Genomic DNA, 22,157 nt, shown 5'->3' on the forward strand with positions numbered 1-22,157 from the left:
AAACAAAATTAATATGAGGCGGACACATAAATGCCTCCAATTCACTTAATTAGGGTTAATTATATATTATTCTTTATATTTAGATCCTATTAATATTAAGGCCTTTGTATTTAAAAAAAATTTATATTGAGATCTCTATAATTCTAAAAGTAAAATAAATAATCTCATTTATCTTGATATCGTCAGTCAGTTGTACTGAGATAAAAATAAAAATAAAAAATATCAAAATTATATTTGTACTCATCTTTTTAATTAATGATATTACGATAAATTAAATTATTTATTATATTTTTAAAATTATAAAAAAAATTAATTTAAAATTTTTAAATATAGATATCATAATATTAATAGGTTCTAAGTATAGGGATAATATGTAATTAGCCCCGGTAACTAACTATGATGATTGAGTCAACTCTTGGCTTGCGGTCAACTCCTGTCTTCCCTTCGGTTTCGGTCTTGGCCATGCAGACGTCGAATGGCCCAGTACCCGTGCAGAGGGCAGTACATGCATGGGCAGACGGCGGCGAACGCCGGAGCCGGTGGTTCCCTATAAGCGCTGCAGCTTGTGGAGGCGCCTCCTGTGGCGGTCGAGTACTTATCCGGCGGTGCCGGTGCCGTCGAGGTCGACGCTATGTCTTCTGCCACCAGCTGCTCGATCCTGTCCCTCACCTTCTTCAGCCTAGAGTCCAACGCCTCCACCAGAGACCCCAGCGCGCAATCGTCGTCCGGCCATGGTAACCGGAGACGGTCCTCTGTATCCACCACCTTCTTCTTGCCGTTCCTGGCCTTGGCCTCTTTACACTCCTCCTCCTCCTCCTCCTCCTCATCGTCGTCGTCGTCGTTGTTCGTGACGGCTTCTTGGGCTTGGCCTGGGTTGGGGTTCTTGAAGCTGACCTGGTTCTTGGCCAGCTTCTTGGAGGGGGAGGCGGCGAGGTAGCGGCCGATGGTGCGGCCGACACGAGTGGGGTCTTCGGGCCACACGACCGGGGCGGTGGCGCCGGGACGGTAGCAGACGAGGCAGACGTCGGCGTTGCAGAGGGTGGAGAGCTCGGTAGCCTTCTTGCAGAGGCCTTTGCTGCGCTTGTCGAGGGAGCGGATGATGGACTTCTGGCTGCGGCGCTGCTCGTCGGACGGCGCCATGGAGGACAGCACCAACACGAAAGTTAGGTCGATATACTTCGAGAGAGACCTCCAATCCCATAAATAGGCAGGCGATTGAGGTAAGAGAAGGAAACCCAATAGAATTGAAATTGGAATGGTCAAAATTCCATTGACCAGTTTGATTTCTTTGTTAGAATCCAATAGAATTAATATAAATTATATATATACATATATTTATTGTATATTCGTTTTCATATTTGTTTTTATTTTATGTGTTGTATCTTACATTATTTGGTGCTTAAGTTTAGTCCTTTATGTATCATATCATATTATGTTATATGCAAGCTTAGGTATCAAAATGAAAATATAAATATTGATAATTGTATTGAAATTATAACACCCACTAATCCAAATCTTAATATCTTTGTATATGACAAAGGTGAGACCTTATAAATGGGGAAATAATAGAATTTTAGCATAAATTAGAGCAATGTAATACTTATAATTTGGGTTATAATTTCAAATAGAATTGAAATTGGAAGGGTCAAAATTGCATGACCAGTTTGGTTTATTTGTTGGAATCCAATAAAATCAATATAAATCAATTCACCTTTTAAAATTATTTTTTGAAATATAATTTTTTACATTTTTATTTTTATTTTATGTGCTGTATTGTACACTATTTGGTGCTTAAGTTTATGTTATACTACTTTATATATTATATTATATTATTGTTATATGTTAGTTAATAGTGCAGTGGAATTATAACACCCAATAATCCAAATCTGTGTATATTACAAATGTGAATATTCTTATGTGCTGTTAATTCTATTGGATTAGAATATCCCCATAAGGAGCTTAAGAATACCACAACACCATGACAGATTCCATCAGATTACTCGGGAAGAGAACACACCTATCAGCTCGTCATGACTATGACTGCTTGTCTTCCCGACTTGACTCGTCTCCGTCGCTCGCTGCATGGCCAAGTCATGGCGGAGATCCCCCTTGCATGAGACGAACCTCTACTCCAAGTGGCTGCTGTGAAGCCAGATGTCTGAGTTCTGGTGCACCGCAACAGTTAGTAGTACCCTGAAACTTGCTGCAGGATCATGGCTTCCTTGCTGCCCTTATCCTTCATTTGGTTTCCTGTGATGACATCCCAGGTGACGTTGAGAAAGAAAGAGATAGAGAGAGAGAGAGAGAGAGAGAGAGAGAGAGTTGCATTGAATCCAGGGAACTCGTCTGTTCTCAGAACCCTCATCTAAGAAGCAGTCCTTTTCTGGATGCAAACGCTCTCCTTGGCTTTTATTGTGGATCTCATCTACTGCGTGCGCGAAGAGAACTGCTGCGACACGAGTGGAGCAACCATGGACACCGAAGAGGAGTTGATGCCAGCGTTTCAGCAAAAGCTTTGTTTCTTCCAGGAGGGGAAGAAGTTGAACCGAGGCGGAAATGGATGGATCAAAGAATTGTGGTTGCAGTACGTGAAGATTCACGTTCAAGCTTGGATCGCCATTGACGCGGAAACCAAGCTCGTGGGAGAAAGGGGCACAGCTTATTGTCTCCGAGGTCGCACGCCATTTGACCGTGTCATGTGGGAGAAGCCACCGAAGTAGTCAAACTCGGGGGGTTTGACCACAGAAATCGCCATGACTTCGCTTAAGTTGCGTTGACCAAGCAGTGCACCGTCAGCAAAATCCTTGATTTCGAGAGGTCAACGCGACGAATGGTTCTGCAGCTCTACTTGACTCGACCGGGTCAACCGAACTCGACTCACTTTGGTTCGTGAGTTGGGCTCAATTCGATGCACTTTGTAGATTGGGTCAGGTTCGAGTCGAGCCCACCGGTGATACGAACCGACACGCCCTGATCACGTGCCTCTCGTTGACGTGGTCATATGTGCCACGTGGTAGTGTTGATGCTCTTACGATCAATTTCCAACGTGTTATTACGAAAATGTTTATATTTGTATATGCTGTTTATTAGACTAATAATAGCGGAGCCGATGAGACGAGTGAGAGGCCCATTGGTTCGCCATGAATGACTTTTTCGTTGCACAAAGACGAGCATTTCAGCAAACATGTGTCGGGGTGTTTCGCATGGTCCTACAAATTGGCTCGATTCACAATTAGATCAGAAACCGAGTGAGACGCGAGAGGGAAGAGAGAGAGATAGAGGGGGGCGGCCTTCCTTTTTCTGTCGTTTGTTTCCAGTCTCTCCATCTCTCTCTGCTCATCATCATCATCATCAGCATCATCGGCGTCCTCCTCTTTTTCTTTCTCTCTCCTTTTTCTTGTCCTCGTAATAGGCAAGCGGCAACGGCCGATCGGGAGGAGGAGAGGCCGCTCCTTCGATCACCCAAAAAAGAGGTAGCTTTTTTTTAACCCCTATCCTCTTTCTCTCTTTGCAATTGGCCTTCGATTGGGAAATGGCCTTCGTTTTCACTGTTGTTCGTCTTCGAATTCGTTCTTCGGCGCACCTTCTTTTTAATTCTCGCTCAAAATCCCCGTCTTGATCCCTCCAGATCGCTTCCGGATTGGTGCGGTCATCCGAATCGGCTTCGATTTGGGGGCGGGCGGGAAAATTAGCTCTCTTGATCGAGGCATTTCTTGCGGTCGATTTTGGCTATGAGGTGATCTTGTTTGCTTGGACAGGAGACGGAAGTCTGGTTGTATTAGAAAAAGCGGCACCGCGGAACGGTACAATTTCAGGTTTCCTGTTTGATCTGTGCTTGATGTTGCATCTTTGCATGTGAAAAATTTCCTTATAATCGTGGATTTCTTGGGGGAAACTTTGTCTTTAGGTGAAAAAACGTCATCTTTCTCCTGAATATGGAACTTGTATGGAAACTTGTCAAAAAATTGGTCTAGTTATCCCATGGGAAATTGCTGAGGAAGGAGTACGAGGCTAGGAGCAGCGTTTGCCTTCAAAATCAATTATTTATAAACGATTTAGGAAACATTCTTAAGGCATCAAATTCTGTTTTATTGTCCAACTCAATTACCTGCAGTCAAGCATGATTAAGCAGATACTAAACCGGCTCCCTCGAAAGCCATCAAAGTCATCAGACAGTCGGGATTCAGTTGGTGGACCAACTCCTCAGTCGTCATCTTCTTCGACCAGTTCAAGAAATGGGGATTTGCAAGCCAGTAGGATCACAAATCTGAACAGTCAGGCCCCTCCTGGATTGAGTCCTGGGTTAAATCACCAAAACAAGTATGATCCAGCTGTTAATGTAAAGCTGAATGGCAATAATGTGGTCCCAGTCTTTGAAGCATTGCCGAGCTTTAAAGATGTCCCTAATTCTGAGAAACAGAGTTTATTTATGCGAAAGTTGGACCTTTGCTGCGTTGTGTTTGACTTCACTGACCCATCAAAGAACCTGAAAGAGAAAGATATAAAGCGACAGACATTGTTAGAGCTTGTTGACTATGTGACTTCATCATCTGGGAAGTTTCCAGAGAATGTCATGCAAGAGATTGCAAAGATGGTGTCCGTCAACTTGTTTAGGACCTTGACTTCCCCGCCTCGAGAGAACATGATTCTGGAAAAAATTGATGCAGAAGAGGAGGAACCTGTAATGGACCCCGCGTGGCCTCACTTACAGATTGTCTATGAGTTCTTTCTACGTTTTGTTGCATCTCCGGAGACTGATGCTAAGTTGGCAAAAAGATATGTAGATCACTCCTTTGTTCTTAAGCTGCTCGATCTCTTTGATTCTGAAGATCCTAGAGAGAGGGAGTACCTAAAAACAATACTCCATCGAATCTATGGTAAATTTATGGTGCACCGACCGTTCATCAGGAAAGCTATTAACAACATTTTCTATCGGTTTATCTTTGAAACAGAAAAGCACAATGGGATTGCAGAGCTACTGGAAATTTTGGGAAGTGTCATCAGTGGATTTGCTTTGCCACTAAAGGAAGAGCATAAATTGTTCCTTCTCCGTGCACTAATCCCACTGCACAAGCCAAGGTGCATTGCTATGTATCATCAGCAGTTATCATATTGCATAACTCAATTTATTGAAAAGGACTGCAAACTTGCGGATACTGTTATAATGGGCTTGTTGAAATACTGGCCTATCACAAATAGTTCAAAGGAAGTAATGTTCTTGGGAGAGTTAGAAGAAGTCCTAGAAGCAACTCAGCCTGCAGATTTCCAGCGATGTATGGTTCCACTGTTTCGCCAGATTGCTCGCTGCTTGAACAGTTCTCACTTTCAGGTAGCTATCCTCTCATATTTCAGTTGTAATTTCAGATCATACTCTTATGTACCTCGTGCTTGATTCTGATTATATTTCTCATCCATGTATTTTTTTCCCATTTTTTCTTTTAGCTGTGTAACATAAGCTTTGTTTAGTAGACATCACCAAGGTTTAAAAAAAAAAGAGTCATTGATTGGTATTGACTGGTATTTACTAGTACAACCATGATTCGGTACACAAACGACTGATATTTATCTTGCATGATAGGCTTTTGATAGCTGTCATCTTTTCTTCTGTTTTTTTTCCTTTCTCTCTTCTCACACAGTCTCTCCCTTTCTCTTGCTTTCGTGTATCTTTCTCTCCCTCCTCATCCTCTGCCTGTTCCTCCTCCTCACTGTTACCTCATTGCTATTCTTCTTCTCCTCCTCCATCTCGTCCTCCTTCACCTTTTCCTCTCCCTAATTCCTTCTCTTATCTTTCTGCCCCTCCCCTTTTCTCTCCCTCTTTCTCTTGGTCTGGATGACACTGACGTTTACTGAATGGTAGTATGTTTGTCTGTACCATAATTATGCTGATCAAGCCATTGACTGATATCGGGCATCAGACCTAGATTCTAAACCTTGGGTACCAAAAGGTAGATTGACTTGAAGTTTTGCATGCCTTTTCTAGGTTGTCTTGTAATGTCATTGTCTACAGTAGCATATATATAACACCACTGAGGTACCTGAGGTGGTGATATCACTCTTATTGCACTTGAAGGAGATCAGTTTTTAGCTAGAGGTTTTGATGAATTTGCATAATCTTCTATGCTACTAGCCTCTTGTTCTAGGGAGAGTCCTCTAAGTTTATAGGTCTCTTTTTACCATTGGTGTGACACTTAAGCCTCTCTAATAATACATATTAATTGTGGTTAGAGTGGCCTGAATTTTTATATTTTATTTCATTTCTTAGTTGGGCAGACTTTTCTTTGCCTGAAATTGTCTTATGTAAACTCTGAGAGTGAAGGAGGATATTAAAGGGAGCCGGTTGTTCGCTAAAAGTTTACTTCACTTGTTCACTAGGAATTATACTCAAAATTCTGATCAAGTAAATCAAGCTTGAGATTAGATATTGTTCTAAGTATTGGTAATTCAATATGGGCTGTGCTGTTCATGCTCATATTTGGATCATTAATTTCATATGAGTTCTTCTATGTGGTATGCTATGTTGCTTCCTTATAGGAATAGTGCTCTATTATGCTTATGTCCAATTTTTTCATATGATTTGCCATCTCATTCATTAGATTCCAATGTGATAATTTATTACCCAGTTACCTGTGCAAAAACTAGGCCTGGATCTTCTAATACTCGGAAACATCTGAATCTGGACCAAGGTGTTACAGACTTGCAGTTTCACCCATATCTAATATTAGATATGTTTGTTTATTAGGGGGAAAATAGTTATATAGAGAGCAGATAGTTTATGATTTAATTAAAATAGGGTTCCAGAGCTGACGAACGATGTCTCTCAATCAACAGGAGGCTTTTTCAGCTTTCACTCTCTTTTCTTATTTCTTTCATTTTCTACTGTGCTCCATTTACTCTTAATTATGTTGATTTCGCAATCATATACTTGCTGAACTTGCCGCCTTCAGTTTGACATAGTTGTTTTTGCTTCCTTGCAATGTTCAGCATTTTCCTCTCTCCCTCTCTTTCTGTCACCAAACTTTCATTTTCTTCTTTCCTTCTTCCCTTTCCCTAGGTAATTTCGAACTTTCAGCTTTTAGGCAGATGCCTAGAAGGGGCATTATTGTAAGAAATATTTGATTATGCATTTTGAAACAAGAATGAGGATAGTCTATTGTTCATAGAAATATGCTAGAAGACATTGATAATGCACATTTTATGAGTATGCTGATTGTTTGAGCAGGAACAGGAAGTTGTCTCATATGTCGTACCTAGGGTAGGCTCAGTCAGAATGAAAAAAATGTTTATATGGGACATCAAATGCATTCTAAGATCGGTATGCGTTGATATACATGCTAAGCTTAATGCAAAAGACCAGTGTAATGGGATGAAATTTCTTAAAACTGCCCTTATCTGCTTCAAAATCTTTCTGTGACACCTCTTCAGTCCACTTAACTTATCTCTAATGTTTCAGCTGTTAAATGCCATGGATTATGCAATATATATAGTTCTCGAAGAGTTGCAAAGAAGTCCACAAATTCTGATTGTCACTAAGAAACCGTTTTACGTGGCCAAAAGACTTGGGTGTGATTACTTTTTAATTTCAGAATATGTTCCAAGAAAATTGAGAACTATAGTAAATATGTTTAATAACAGAAAGCTATTTGTCATTTTTCTAATTTTTGTATAGGCCTTGGAGAAAGTTTCAGATCATCTCATGTTCTTATTTAAGCACATTATCACTGTTGCCATTGTCACTATCATCACCTTTGCCACTGTGTTTTGCACCTCAACAATAAAATGACTACTACTGCCACTCGTCTCAGTCACCACTGCCACTACTGTCACCTTCGTGGCCATTGCTAACAGCATTGCCAATACTGTGGTTGTCATTATCAACCTATCACCATCATGACCGCCTCCAACACTACACCTTTTCTGCTGCCACCATACCACTACAATATCTCACCACTATCATGGTTGCTATCACTTGTAGTTCATGCCACTAGCATCACCATCACCTTCACCAGGCCTTGAGGGCTTGTGTCAACACTTTGTATTAACTTCAACTATATGAGCAATGAATATTATGCATCAGTATAGGTGCCTTGAAGACTTGTATCTCTACTTTGTATTAACTTCAACTAGTCAATGGGATAATGGTAAATTAACCCTTGAACCACCAAACTTCCAGTGGTCATATGCATTTCACAAACTTTTGATTTGTGTTGGTTCGGTGCTTTGAACTGATCTAGAGAAATACTTATCCTAATTATTGCACATACACACTGTATAAAATTAGAGGATAGGATGATATTCTGTTTAGTCGGTCATTGGATGAGTTGCACAGTCAACATTGTTTTCTCCTGTTGAAGTTTTTTCATGAGATCTATTTGTTTCTGCATACAATTCCTTTATTGGATAAACCACTGTTAGTAACTAAAAGTGTTCACAAAATTCTTTTAGGTACATAAATCCACTAAACAGATATATCTTGTTTTCCAATATTTTGTCCTATCAGGGACCTATCGATAATCATTCATATGAAATTTTCAATAAATTTTGCAACTACTTGATCTTTTCTCATGTCAATAAACAATGTATTGAATAATCAGGAAGTGATACAATTATTATATTTCTAAATATCTCATCTAGGATTTCTATTGTTTGATAATTGTATGGAAAGATCTTTTATAGTTTACCTTGGTATGTAAGTTTGTTAACATATCTATCTTTGTGTCTTTGCATGCTTGAATTGTGAGTCACACTAGCAATTTTAATCTCATACACCTTAACTATTGATGGAAGGTTTGTATTGGTTATCTCTAATTAATTTTAATCTCAAAGTCTGATTAATTTTAATCACTCTCGAATCTTCTGCTGATGCAGGTGGCAGAAAGAGCATTGTTCCTTTGGAATAATGACCACATTGAAAACTTGATTAAACAAAATTGCAAGGTTTTATTACCGATCATCTTTCCTGCATTGGAGAGAAACACAAGGACCCACTGGAACCAAGCCGTGAAGAGCCTAACACTCAATGTGTGCAAGATTTTCTCTGATCATGATCCTGATTTGGTTGCGGAGTGTTTGAAGAAATTTGAAGAAGATGAAGCTAAAAACAAGGACATCATGTCAAAACGTGAAGCTACATGGAAGCGTCTTGAGGAAGTTGCTGCTTCACGAGCTGCAAGTAGAGAAAGTGTGACTGTTCCCCGTGTTGTACCATTTCGAGCTTCCTCTGGTTGATTCCATATCTACATATTAGCTCAACACGCTCGATTCAATCATGAGATTATGGGTCTTGATATGCATGTTCAAGATTTTTAATGCTTCTGATTTGTCTGGTCCATGAGGGATTCAGAAGTTCTTATAGGGTTTTACTGTGCACAAGAGGTGCTTGACAAGAAAATTGTGAAGCAGCAAAAGTGCCCAAAAAAGAGAATTTAGTTGACATTCTAAAAGGGTGAAGCTATTGGAATTTGCAGGCAACTGCTTTACCCATTAGTGTCTAATGAGTGTATTAATGGATTATCCCCTGCCTTGGTATATTTTTATTGAAGCAGCCATCATTTCTTTGTTAGAAGACCTGATTAAGGTCTTGAATGAATTCAATATTTTATCATGTCATCCAACTTCATTTTTGCTAGGAATCTGATTGGTTAACATGCTGCTTTGTTGGTGGTTGGGGACTTTGGCAACCATTATCTTGCTTTCAAAAGTGAAACATATCTTTGTTCTAACAATCTTTTCATTTTGAACTTGGCTTCTTGATCAAAATCTATCCCTGCTACTTTGTCAATGAATGTTTTCATTTTATTGCAATAATAGCTCTCTTTTTGTTGGAAGGTGAAGAGAGATTGTCTCAAATGTTTTCTATGAGATGAAATATAAGGTACAAAACGAGAAGATATTTATGTGTTTGTATATATTTGGTTAATTCTTAAATTTATTTTAATATCCTTCAAAATGAAGTCATAGTCAATCTACGTTCTAAAACATGGGTTAATTACATATTATCTTATGTAATTAATTATTTTAATATTTTAATTATTATATTTTTAAAAATTATATTTATACTTATGAAAGTGGAACATTTAACATCGTTTCTTCTAAGTCAGCATATTCAGTGGTAAATTCTATGATATTTTTATCGATAAAATTATTTTTATTATTATAAGGATATTTTTATCGACAAAATATAAAGATAAAAATATTAAGGATAATTAATTATATGAAATAATATGTAATTAATCTTCTACAAAGTTATGCTCGTCAGCGTTAGACCAATGGACTAAGATTATTTCGTTTGGATCGAATCAAGATTCGAATTTGGTTGGGCGAGCCCAAATAGGCATCGGATGATGCCATGCAAAGGCCATTCGCTTCCTCCCCATAGTAGTGCCCGGAAGCTGTTTGTTTTTTTCCCTGAACCAGCCGAGTGGAAATGGGCGGTCAACACCGAGAATGATGCGCGCGATGTCGTCTTCTCTTCTCCTCTCGGCGGTCCGACGCGCGCACGCCTCCGCGCAACCACCCCGGCTAACCAGACTCGCCCTCCACCCTCCCAAGGCCGTAAGAGTTCGCCCTTCTTACCTCGGCTTCGGTGCCTTGTACCCTAGATCAACCCTATGCACCCTTGGCATAGAGGTTTCGAGCTTGATGAATGGATAGCTCTTTTTTGTGTCTTACGAATGCCAGTATCTGTTGTTTCGAAAGCTTGCTTGGGTAGTATTTTTCACATTGGTTGCATTGTTGACCCTCTCCTTCTCTTTCAGGTAGAAGTGGAGTTCTCCGATGGCAGCAATTTCAACCTTCCAGCCGAGTTTCTCAGAGTGTACAGCCCCGCCGTCGACAGCAAGATCAGAACTATAGGCGGTGAGAAGGTAATGTTTCCTTATTTGAGGTTGTTTGTGGAGATCTACGTGATCGTTAGACGTGATTTGGCATGGCAAACAATAGTCTGCTGTGCTTCGTCATGTTGACTTGTGATTAAGAGCTGGCTCTTAATGATACCAAAATGTTGTGACTTGTGCATTTGTCTTATTCATCTTTTTGGTCTCTTTTCTGGGGATTTAAATTTTTTGCTCTTTATATTTGTTCTTATTTGATTGCACTCCCACTATAGATGCTGCACTTGTTTACTAGGTTTATGGTTATCAAATTTTTAGCATAATTGATTGCCCTAATTTTCAATATAGTTTGCATCTTGTTCATCCTAAATGACAAAATTGCTAATGTGTAATGCCTTCTCTCTATACTGGACTCGTCTTGATTGAGCCAAAAGAATTGCTTCGTTAGGATATCATATGGTATGGCATATCAAAGAAATTTGTTTCATGAAATCTTTCCCATGCCTTTTGAGAGGGAAGCGGAACAGCTAATCTGGTGTCTTCTATTGTGTGCATTACCATGTTGTAGACTACCTTTGTTCAGTTTACACATCACTCTTGATGTTAGACTTAGTTTCTCTTAGCCCAAACATTTGCCGGACACTCTGGCATTGAGTTCAACTTGGTAGTGGCTGAACGAGTTATGGGAAGCAGTGTAGCATCCAACAATGGAGCTATGCTGAAAGCACAGAGCAAAGATATCTTTCTAGTGAAGTGGTATGAAGAGAAGCATGAAAATTTCGAATACCTAAATCTTCTTTTTTCCGTTTTTGTGTTGAGTCTGAAGCTGAGCTTAATATTTTGGTTATTATCTGTCTTGAAACATGAGATATCAAGCTCTATGTTCAGATTTAATAGGATCAGACCAGTGAATTAAGTCTTATGGGTCTTTGGATCACTTTCCCTTACTTCTACTGTCCTTTAAGACATTTTATTGTGGCTTTGGAATCTTATTTTGAGTACAATTGATGTTTAAGAGTCCTATTTTGGGCTATCCTAGGTTGAGGGAGAATTTAAGTCACTAGAAAGAAAATGCTTGATAGCTTTTAAGAGCCCTAATAACTATTTTGAGAAGTTATAGATAATTCCGCATTAGTCGAGTGTTATACACATCACTATTTAATAAAAATCTAAATCACAATAACTGAATGTTTTGATGCTAAGCTTTGAGATGATTGATATTATTCCAAAAAATATGCCACTTTATGTCTTTAAAATAATTTTACAATATGAACAATCAAAGAAAAGAATTTGTAACTCTTTCAAATCCTCCAGAACATGCAAAATCCACGATTATGTTCAAGAAAATACTTTTCAAATTTTCAACACGTGAGCAAGGATCATTATTCCATATTTACAATTGATTTAACCTTATAAAGTAATTTCATTTGAAACTTTGAAATTGTTATCTATACCTTTTGTCGGTGCTGTTCACGATTATACAGAATGTTCTAGTGTTGGAGGCTAGAATAAATTGAAGTGCGAGCAACTCGTGAAACACACACACCACCCACCTTTTAGTTTAATTTTTCATTAAAGCACACAACTATAGCTGTTTCTTCCAAAGATCTTTGTTGCCTCCAATTAAAATGTTTGTTTTACGATTAGGATTGGTCACCAAGCCTGACCTTTATGATCAACTCTCGTCCGATTGAAGCACCAAAGCCATAATCTTTATGGTAGCAAACTTGATATGGTTGACTTTGTCTGACCTAATTATGTCAGTTAGCTAAATGTTGGATTAAATTGACATACTAAGAATTGGTTCGGTTGAGTGTTTTACTCAAGTTTTATATATCTGAAACAATATTACTGTAAAAGATATTCAATGAAGAAGAATCTTGTTTGGTAATATATGATGCTAAACCTGTTGGCTTAGAATGGTGCCTGATATTTAGGTCAACAGTAGTAGACGCTAATTAGACCTATATTTCAAAACACCAACTTAACCTGTTTTAATTGACAAGTGGATGAAACATTGTTGAGTTTTTATTTCTTTGGATTTCATGTGCATTCCTCTAAATTCTTCAGCAAAATTCCTATCCTTCTGAAGCTTCATTTCTGTGCCAATGTTAGATCAATTTTTCTCTAGCAAAATCAATAACAATCTTCTTGCTATTCATTTCATCCCATTGGAAAATGGAGCTACACCTTAGAGGCAGCTACTGCTCTCTTAACAATTGAACTGACCTCTTGCATTTTGGACTTCGATCTTTTTTATTGACAAAACAAGTTCGGACATGTTATTAACTAAACCATCTCCTCTTTTTTTACTGATCAAATATATTAGTACTTCAATTATACAAGAAAATATAGCTAGGTACCGAAGATTAATTTTGTGTGCTCTTAACTGGTTAACTCAAAGTTGTAATAGCTATTAAGATGACTGCAATATGTGTAACAGAGTGGTATTGTTTTGCCAACTGCAATGCAGCATGATGGTTATAACAGTGGTCAAATGTTTTGTATTTTTTTACTTGCTCTTGAGAGAGAACTGCGATTCTCCTGGTTACCTCGTAATGCCTAAAATCTTTTTGCAAAGTTCATTCTTCTTGAGCCAGGTGATATCCGGCCGTCGGCATGTTGGCATCATGTCCGCAGAACCAGTTGGAAACTATGGAGTCAGGTAAGGGTTGTTTGTGCTATGATTAATGCATATTGCTCGAGTATTTACTTGTGGATGGTTACCAGAATAATTTTTGATGACTTGCACAAGACTGGCATATACACATGGAATTACTTTTATCATCTGGGTGCCAACAAGTTCACCCTCATGCGAAGCTATATCAAATTGTTGAAGAAACATAGCCTCAGCAGAGATCCACAGAGAAGAAAATGATATGGAATTTGGAGGTACCACGTTGTTTCTTTTTGTGTATTGATATAAATGTGAACTCAATCCCAGATAATCAAGACATTAGGGCTTGTTGATGTTATTCTTATCAATAAAGATGTGAAGAGTGGATTCTGCATGCTTCTGAGATGATAACATGGTAGGCAAATTGATTCTCAAAACACTGGCTGGACATGTAACTGGTGACTGCAAAGGAGTGCTAGCTACAAGGCAACTGAGTTGCAGTATCTAATGTCAGCCTTGGATTTTGTAGCCAGTCATGGATACTGGTTGCTCCTGATGTTTGTGTATTAAGCTACCTCAGGCCATTAATATATTAATGCTTGTTGGGCTCAAAACGATTTTTTTTTGGCAACTGGCTCATAACAAATTCAATGTGCTGCTATTGCTTGAAACAATACATCCCACTTACATAAAAAGTTGTGCTGCTGCTGCTGTTGTTTTGATGTGCAACTTCCAAAGCTAACATATCTTATCTTTGTTTCTTTGATCATCCAGGCTCTTTTTACCTGATCAAAGACTAACCGCAAGAGGCGACACAAGATAACAAGGGAGATTGCATCACATCTGAAAAGAGATTCGAACTTTATGAAGCTATGAAGATTAAAAAATAGGTTTGTGTGACAAATATGTTTTCTCCGACAAGCAAGGTCGGCAGCCCTTGAATAATTTTATACTTGTACGCGTGAGGTTAAGCCGTGTTTACCTAATATATTTAATTAACTTCATTATTATTGCATTCATAGATGCGGTCCCTCTGCTTGAGTATGCATTGTGCTTTTCCTTAATAGTTTAAGCCTCTGGGAATTGTGGTAATCCAATAGAACTTTTTATCACATTGACTCTTAGAACCCAAATGACTAGAATTGTGTATAAGCTCTACTGTTGTATTCCAGCTTTCATTTGAGAAGGTCTAAAGATGTTCTTAGTGCTCAACAGCCACCATTGTTTATTTGGTTATTAATTGTTATATATTCTTTTTTTGTCAAAAGAGAAGCTGCTTATGAGATGCATAGGTTCAATTCTGGAATCAAATCATCCACAAGGTTGGTATCTTATAATACACAGTGACTTTCTTTTCCTTGTTCTACATCTCTCTCCTTTTGATTTCCTTGCTTTCCTTACTGCAGGATTGAGCTGTGAAGATGCCACCGAAAGCTTCTGCTTTTGAATTCCCCACAGAGAAGTCGCGGACTCAAATGTCTTCCCCTGTCATTTTCTTTAGGAGTCATCAATCACACCAACCCACTGTGATGTCTTTCCTTCTCTCTCAGTCAACACTGTCAACACAGACCGACACACATGTCGGAGGTGCACCTTCGAACGTCCTTTTAATCTCGTGTCATTTTCTTTGGGAAATTATCACAAACACCTACCGCCCGAGAACTATATTCTCACACGCACTCGGAGTCAGAATTACATGTATAATACGCACACGCGAGAGATTGTGTTGTCCTGATCGATTGATACGCGGTGCCACCGGGCCCCAGCGTCAGGGTGACATCTCGGCCCCACCGCTTCACCCACCTTCAACTATTCAACCTCGAAAGCTACTGCCACTATTAATTTGTTCTATATATATATATATAAACTCAGAATTTTGAGAACTTTCTATCATAAAAATAAATTATTTTACCGTTTCTTCCATGAAATTTATTAGTGCCTTCGCTCACATATTATTTTTATTTTTGATAGGATCCCTCCAGGATTTATGTTATAACGAAGGTGTAACTTTCGCTTCCATTTGATAAAACATTTATGATTGGTTCAGTAAAGCATAAAGAAAGAAAGGTAGAAAATTGATTAATTACGATTTGATTTGAGTCACTCTAAAATTATATAATTAACGAAAGAAATGAAGGATATATTTATTCATTTATCAAAAAGATGTGTCCTGCACAAAATTTAAGATTGATCAAATTCAATTAATGAGTTATTTCTGAATAAATTATATATGTAAATTCTAAAAAAAAACTTCATTCTTAGCTCATCCTACTTTTATCTTTATTGAATCCACCAACATCTTCGCTCTTGATTGTTTTTATTTTTTAGCAAGTCCTTTTATCCGATCCATCAAAATCTTTTTTCTTTCATCGAATCTAACTAGCGATGAGAGTGTAATGACTCTCGTTGGACCTCACTAAACCCGAAGGTGCAACTTTCAGTACGAAAAGGTAGTCTATCCTTACTCATTGTCTCATTACATTTCTTCGTTATCAACTATCGACAAAGAAGGAGGAGACATGCCTTAATCATCGCTAAAAATATTAGATGGGAAGATCGATGAAACAGATACACGATCAAGATGAACAAAAAGTAATGCTCTACGAGAGTAGAAGGATCATTTTAGAAAAAGTTTTGTTTTTAAAAGTTGGAGTGCTAATCGAAAAAGTTAGAATTTTTTAAAGTTAGAATTTTTTAAAGTTACAAGTTTTTTTTTTTAAAAATCATCATCATATATATATATATATAAATATATAAAGGATAAAAATTCCCAAAACTCCTATATTTTGGCTCCTTTCTAGAGAAGCTGAACTACCGCTGTGCTGTGTTGTGTCGTGCTGTGCTGTTCTGCTCTCGCCTTCCATCTTTAGCCAGCGTCTCCTTCCTGCCCCCAAAAGGTTCTTCTCAATCAACGATCTCTTGTTATATAACCAGACCATAGGTTAGCAGCACAAAGGATTCCATTACCACCGTCTCTCTCTCTCTCTCTTTCTCTGTTTCAAGAAAAGAAAGAGTTGTTCGAGGCCATGTTTCAGAACCAGCTTTCGAGGACATCATCCTTCAGAGGTTCCTTGAAGGCCCTTGAAGCTGACATAAGCCACGCCAACTCCCTGTAATCCCTCCATGCCTTCCTGTCTCTTCCATCCAATTGCTTTCTTTTGTTACCAGACATTTCTGGTTTGGGGCTCATGCTTCTTTGTTGCTACGAGTTTGTAAGATTCGATGAGTTGTAATCTGTTTGGTACCTGCCATTGCTGATGCTGCAGGGCAGAAACTATTCAGAGAGCCTATGGTGGTCCATGCCTGCACATGAGATTGTCTTGCAGCCCTTTGGCACCATTTTTCCTCTTCCTCATCCAGTATATGGGCTGTTCTTGTTCTTATAGTCTTCTCAGTTATTTATGCATTTTCCAGATCATGATATACAAGGTTATCATCTCACTGTATCTGATTTTATATTGTTTCGGTTGTCTTTTGGGTTCCTGTTCATCCAAGTTTCTTATGTTGTTGCTATGAGGGCATTTCTTGAGTTGAGGATTAATTCATGTGGTCTGAGTGTTGAAATTTATGATGTAAATTATCCAGGTTTATGTTGATGGAACATCATCGATATCCACCTATGAAAGGCGTGCCAGCCTCAGGGAATTCTATGGTCAGCAAAACTTTTACTTTCATGCGTTCATAAGATTCTTGAGGTACTTCGTTTTTCCTTGTATCCTGATGAGGATTCTTCCTCTTTTCTGGGTGAAAACATCGCAGCGGTCGTGTACCCTTCTCTTCAACAACTTGATAGTAACTTGATGGGTAGGGAGGAATGTAGTGAGAGGGGCCAGAATAAGGAGATTGTTGGAAGGAAGAGGATGGAAGACCGGAAAAAGGCTTCTGATAAGGATTTGGACCGAGAGGATGAATGTGGGATATGTCTGGAGGTTTGCACCAAGATGGTCTTGCCAAGCTGCAGCCATGCCATGTGCCTAAAATGCTACCGTGACTGGTAAATGCTTACCCAATGTCATTATGTTATAAGTAAACAGGTTTCATACTTTTATTTCCTCTAATTTTGGTCATCCTTTCAATCTCCAGGGATGTGAGATCTCAATCTTGCCCCTTCTGCAGGGGGAGCTTAAAAAGAATTCGGTCAAGAGACCTCTGGGTGCTTACAAGCAATGGCGATGTGGTTGATAACATGACACTAGAAAAGGATAACGTGAGGCGCTTCTACCGCTATATAGATAGTTTGCCTCTGATAATTCCAGATACCCTTTTCATTGTCTATTATGATCAATGGATTTAAGAATAGTGATGTATGAACTGCACTATAGCTGACCATCCCTTGTAGGTTGAGTCTGGTAAGGAAGAGTTACTCAACCTGAGATGTCTCTTCCGATTGTGCAGTTGAATTGCATTGTGATGCTTTTCAGGATAATATTACATGAAATATTGCTCTCTGAAATTGAAGATCTAGTCATGCTATTTTTGGATGCCAAGGTTTGGCAAGCCACTGGAGGAAAAAAGAGAAAAAAATTGAAGCTTTTCATGTGCCCATTAACTTATTTGATTTACTATTCTGCTGTCTTTCTATTTCAGTTGGAGTTCACAATGCTTCTCAAGAATTGACTTGTTATGCTTGACATGATGCCCTGTAGTAATGAAAACAGAAGTTGGTTATTTGAACTCACAAAATAATCTGAAGTAAACACATGATAGATAGTCTTCATTTACCAAAGGTACAATTCTCACGTACAACATAAGGCTAGTTCCACAATAAAATCTACTAGATGCACCGAGTCATCGATAAAGTTTACTAGTTACTGTGTTAGTTCAAGTTGTAGGTTTAGATTCCATTAAAGGTTGTTATACAGATGGTTTAGAGTCAATTAAAGCCATAATAATGATCAATTTTTTGGACCAAGTTTTTAGTCATATAAGGAGCTTACTATGAATCCCACTGCCAACTTTGTCATTAAAAAAGGATATTTCTTTCATGGGACACTTATGCATTCCTACAGGGTCACTTGGAGAGTTTAGTTCACAATTTGCAAAATGGGTTTTTAGTTGGTCACTTTAGTATATGAAAGATTTTGGACCCAGGGCAAGAAGGTTGACTAGACAAACATGGGATGAGATCTGTAAAGGTATGTGACTGGTATCAAGTTTTCCATACATTTATGTCATTCACTAAAGGACTTAAAACTCCATAATCATTTCTATAGCAGCATGGAAAGATGTTCTTGTTGATTTTATGCTAGGTTTATTAAAACATCTACAAAGGTTAGTCATGTCTTTGTAGATAATGATACTTGATTGGTTTGTTAAATGAGACATTTCATTCCTCATAATAAGATATCTAATACATCACATTTTGCATATTTATTTTCTAAACAAATTGTCTGCTTGTATGTCATTCCTTGGTTATTTACTTTAATATGGATCAATTAAACTCGAGCCATTTGATCTTGTGTCTAATCGAAGGACTAACTAAACTTTCGTTGAGTAGCGGTAACCATCCAATGTAGATTGTCAAACTAAGGTAGTCATGATATCTCTGGTCAATTTACCAATTTGCGTAACAGGCAAGCAATCTGCCTAATGGTATTTGATCTTACCTCAAGCTGAGTTTGCTTATAACAATTCAAGGATCAGATCCATTGGTAAATCCCTATTAGTCATTGCATGGTTACCCTATTTCTCACTTGATTGAAACAGGTAATGATGCCCAGGTAGGACTAAAGCTGGTGCAACTTCTTATTTTAGACAATCTTCTTATGATTAAGTGGTGCCTAGAGGTAAAGGATTAATTAGGTGGTTTAGCTAAAGTTGGTGATTAGTTTCTTTGGTTGGTATGGAATGGTTGAAGGATGCATCTGACATAAATCTGCATGATTACATTTGGGGAACATCCAACACTTAAAAAAAGTTGCATGGATTGTTTGAATCATAGGTAAGGTCGAGATTCTAGGATTTTGAGATTTGGATGTAGATCCTATTTAGATTTTATAACTAATAGATTGTATTAGCAATTAGGATCATCATAGGTCTATAACATCATAAAATAAAAAAGATTTTATGATCCAAATTTAGATTTTAACATTTGTTGTCAGCGCTTCTTGTATTTGTTTGCTAGTGGTAGGCCGTTTGAATCAGGAAGTGCAACAATGACACCTGATCAATGACCCTCTTGAAGACTTGAATCAGGCCGTTTGTTTTGTGCCTTCCTCTTATGCACCTATTTCGTGTTATGCCGTTCAGTTCTTGATTGGTTCAATTTGATATTTTAGGAAATTGACTATTAGTTCTTTAAGGAGCATGTTTTTCCTATTCCTTTGTCTTTAAATCTTTCTTTTTTATCACACTTCCTAGATGCCCATAAATGTTTGTAATTGCTAATACCAGGATTGCAAGAGTTAAAGCAACAAGTTGGTTGACCGGTGAGGTTTTTCTCTTGATTCCTACAGCCAAATTTATATGCTTGATACTTCCAAGAATACATCGAATCAGATGTTCTGCATCCAGAAAATCATTTCATTGGTTAAAGGTTTTGCGATATAGCTGTAATATGTTTCTTCACCTAAAAGTTCAATAGTGGTTCAATTTAAATTCACAGTCTATATCCATTTCCTTGGTTTTTTTTATTAATCAAATTAACTCCTGTGATCTTGCTTAAATTGCAACACCTATGCTTTTGTGGATTGCCTGATGTTTGGATAAAATTCATTATCTATTCAGTTGGGATAGTATACATTGTCATTCTGGAATAAAGTGGATATAGTATTGAATGCTGCACTCATGTTGGACTTGGGCATTTCCATAATGCAAAATTTATCTTGTGGCATTCATTTAGAGCTCATGTATCATTTTAGTTTAAGAAATACCTGTAAGTTCCATTCTTTCCCAACTTAAACATCAACTTATTCTGAGGACTTAAATCTTAGTTATGGATGTTTCATTCAGCTCCTTCTGACTCTTGGAATTCATTATTAGCACATTAGTGGTCTACAGTAACCATGGTTGTACAACATGTCGGCCACAACTGTTTGGTTCCATGCAGGCTTTAGTAACACCTGGTGAGCCACAGAATGCAAAGGAGTCAAAAATATAAGGGCCACTTCCACGACCACAGCTTACTCTTGGGTCCTCCATCACAATATTGTGTACATGGTCAGCATATGAGATGATGGCTTCAGGATATTGCCCTTAAGTTCTTGTAACTTGTTCTGAATAATCATATTATGGTTGTCGCTTTGATGGTGTACATTTGCAGCACAGCCAATATCATCACTGTCATCAGGAACCAGTATCAACATCAACAGTAGGCACCCTGTTAGTAGCAAACCTTATATACAAGCACCTCAGACAAAGAAGTTCCTGTCAGCCAATAGAAAGTAAAGTATCATAAGCGAATTGTTATTTAGTATCATGAACATATTTTTGTGTAAGATAATGCATAGGCTGTTTGATTAGCTTGGAAACTTCCTGATTAAATTGTTTCTGCATCATGGCAAAACTAGTTTAGGGTAAAGTGCAAACAAAGGATAGTATTCGAGCATGTTAATAGCTTTCTTCATGTTTCACAGGCCAACAAAGAAACCTGTGGTTGCCTGAGTATTGGTTGGATCATGAAAGACATGCCTATATGAACATCATAAGTCATGACAGCATGCAGGTCTGTTATTTTATTGTCATCTTCAATCATGTCATGGGTTTATCTAACAGCAATTTTCTTTTATCAGCTTGTGTGTTGTTCCTCTGGTGTGTGACTTGCAAGTGATTCTCTTTGAAAAACTTATGTTCAAGATACAAATTGAGAATTTTGCTTTTGTTATCGAAGTAGTTTAGACATCAGATCAGGTTGCTTTTCTTCTCATTCTTTAGTGAGCATTCATCATCTTGAATTGTATATTGTGCTTTAACTTCCTTATTATTCTCTATAAAGAGATGGACAATTAGGTGAGAAACATACTAATAAACAAGGTTTGTCATATCGATTCGTACTAATATACTGATTAGTCATCGATATGATATGTATCAAGGTGTCTCGATGTATCGTATATCAGTATGCCTAGTCATACTAACGGTATGATAAAATTACTAAAAATAGTTTCAAAATTTTTTAAAAATATAAAAAAGTTAGATTAGGATTTTTAAGTCAAAAATAAATATAAATATAATATAATTTTAGTAAAATAATCTAAATTAAAAAAGAATAGTGACTTTTTTATTATTATGCAGAGTAATTTTGTGGTATGGATATCCATTTCATTAATATTGAATTATCTACAAATAAATGATGTGAATTGTTAGATTATTTTTTAAACAATTTAAACTTTAAAATTTAAATGAATTAAGTAATCAGATATACTTGATTTTATCATAAAAAAGAACTAGGGACTCTATGAGTGATGGAACGGGGTTCTTGATTCTATGTATATGTATTTTAATTTGATATACTTGTCAAATCCAATCCAATGATTGTATGACATAGTATATTGATACATTGTATGTTATTGGTGCATTAATGTGGTGATAGTCGTAGTTTGATCATCCTGAGGCAAAGACGATTATGGTATATATTAGTGTGGAGCATGGAGAATGTCAGAACTTCTACTTTTACCACCGATCTATTGCTTCATATCATAAGATTGATTATTGTACTACTACTTGGAGAAGATATCATAAGATTGATTATTGTACTAGTACTCGGATAAGTATGA

The 22,157-nt window shown here is 37.7% G+C and overlaps 4 protein-coding genes across 9 annotated transcripts; 3 read left to right on the forward strand and 1 right to left on the reverse strand.

Annotated features, from left to right (window-relative positions):
- Positions 1 to 426: 426 nt before the first annotated feature.
- LOC103986530 (agamous-like MADS-box protein AGL80) lies at positions 427 to 1,140 on the reverse strand. Its single transcript, XM_009404547.2, has one exon. The coding sequence runs from the start codon at positions 1,138 to 1,140 to the stop codon at positions 427 to 429; it is 714 nt and encodes a 237-aa protein (XP_009402822.2).
- A 2,037-nt stretch (positions 1,141 to 3,177) lies between these two features.
- Positions 3,178 to 9,601, forward strand: LOC135613010 (serine/threonine protein phosphatase 2A 57 kDa regulatory subunit B' theta isoform-like). 3 transcript variants are annotated; one of them, XM_065109887.1, is made up of 4 exons: positions 3,178 to 3,473; positions 3,629 to 3,815; positions 3,908 to 5,329; positions 8,866 to 9,601. In XM_065109887.1, the coding sequence occupies exons 3-4, from the start codon at positions 4,121 to 4,123 to the stop codon at positions 9,223 to 9,225; spliced, it is 1,569 nt and encodes a 522-aa protein (XP_064965959.1). In that variant the 5' UTR covers positions 3,178 to 3,473; positions 3,629 to 3,815; positions 3,908 to 4,120; the 3' UTR covers positions 9,226 to 9,601. The 3 variants fall into 3 exon arrangements, with proteins under 3 accessions (XP_064965959.1, XP_064965958.1, XP_064965960.1); XM_065109886.1 differs by having other exon boundaries at positions 3,629 to 3,803; XM_065109888.1 differs by having other exon boundaries at positions 3,759 to 3,803.
- A 700-nt stretch (positions 9,602 to 10,301) lies between these two features.
- On the forward strand, positions 10,302 to 14,465 carry LOC103986424 (uncharacterized). Of its 3 annotated transcripts, none has more exons than XM_009404442.3 (5): positions 10,302 to 10,551; positions 10,755 to 10,862; positions 13,430 to 13,494; positions 13,560 to 13,721; positions 14,221 to 14,465. In XM_009404442.3, the coding sequence occupies exons 1-4, from the start codon at positions 10,444 to 10,446 to the stop codon at positions 13,705 to 13,707; spliced, it is 429 nt and encodes a 142-aa protein (XP_009402717.2). In that variant the 5' UTR covers positions 10,302 to 10,443; the 3' UTR covers positions 13,708 to 13,721; positions 14,221 to 14,465. The 3 variants fall into 3 exon arrangements, with proteins under 3 accessions (XP_009402717.2, XP_009402719.2, XP_009402718.2); XM_009404443.3 differs by having other exon boundaries at positions 10,324 to 10,551; positions 13,411 to 13,494; positions 13,585 to 13,721; XM_009404444.3 differs by lacking the exon at positions 14,221 to 14,465 and having other exon boundaries at positions 13,585 to 13,722.
- A 1,793-nt stretch (positions 14,466 to 16,258) lies between these two features.
- Positions 16,259 to 18,008, forward strand: LOC135613012 (E3 ubiquitin-protein ligase AIRP2-like). Of its 2 annotated transcripts, XM_065109889.1 has the most exons (6): positions 16,278 to 16,343; positions 16,450 to 16,558; positions 16,713 to 16,875; positions 17,032 to 17,098; positions 17,206 to 17,440; positions 17,530 to 18,008. In XM_065109889.1, exons 2-6 carry the CDS (start codon positions 16,473 to 16,475, stop codon positions 17,738 to 17,740), a joined length of 762 nt encoding a protein of 253 aa, XP_064965961.1. In that variant the 5' UTR covers positions 16,278 to 16,343; positions 16,450 to 16,472; the 3' UTR covers positions 17,741 to 18,008. The 2 variants fall into 2 exon arrangements, with proteins under 2 accessions (XP_064965962.1, XP_064965961.1); XM_065109890.1 differs by having other exon boundaries at positions 16,259 to 16,558; positions 17,032 to 17,097; positions 17,211 to 17,440.
- The last annotated feature ends 4,149 nt before the right edge of the window (positions 18,009 to 22,157 follow it).

This window comes from Musa acuminata, chromosome BXJ2-5, assembly GCF_036884655.1.
Source record: "Musa acuminata AAA Group cultivar baxijiao chromosome BXJ2-5, Cavendish_Baxijiao_AAA, whole genome shotgun sequence".
In the NCBI taxonomy this organism is placed as follows: domain Eukaryota; kingdom Viridiplantae; phylum Streptophyta; class Magnoliopsida; order Zingiberales; family Musaceae; genus Musa; species Musa acuminata.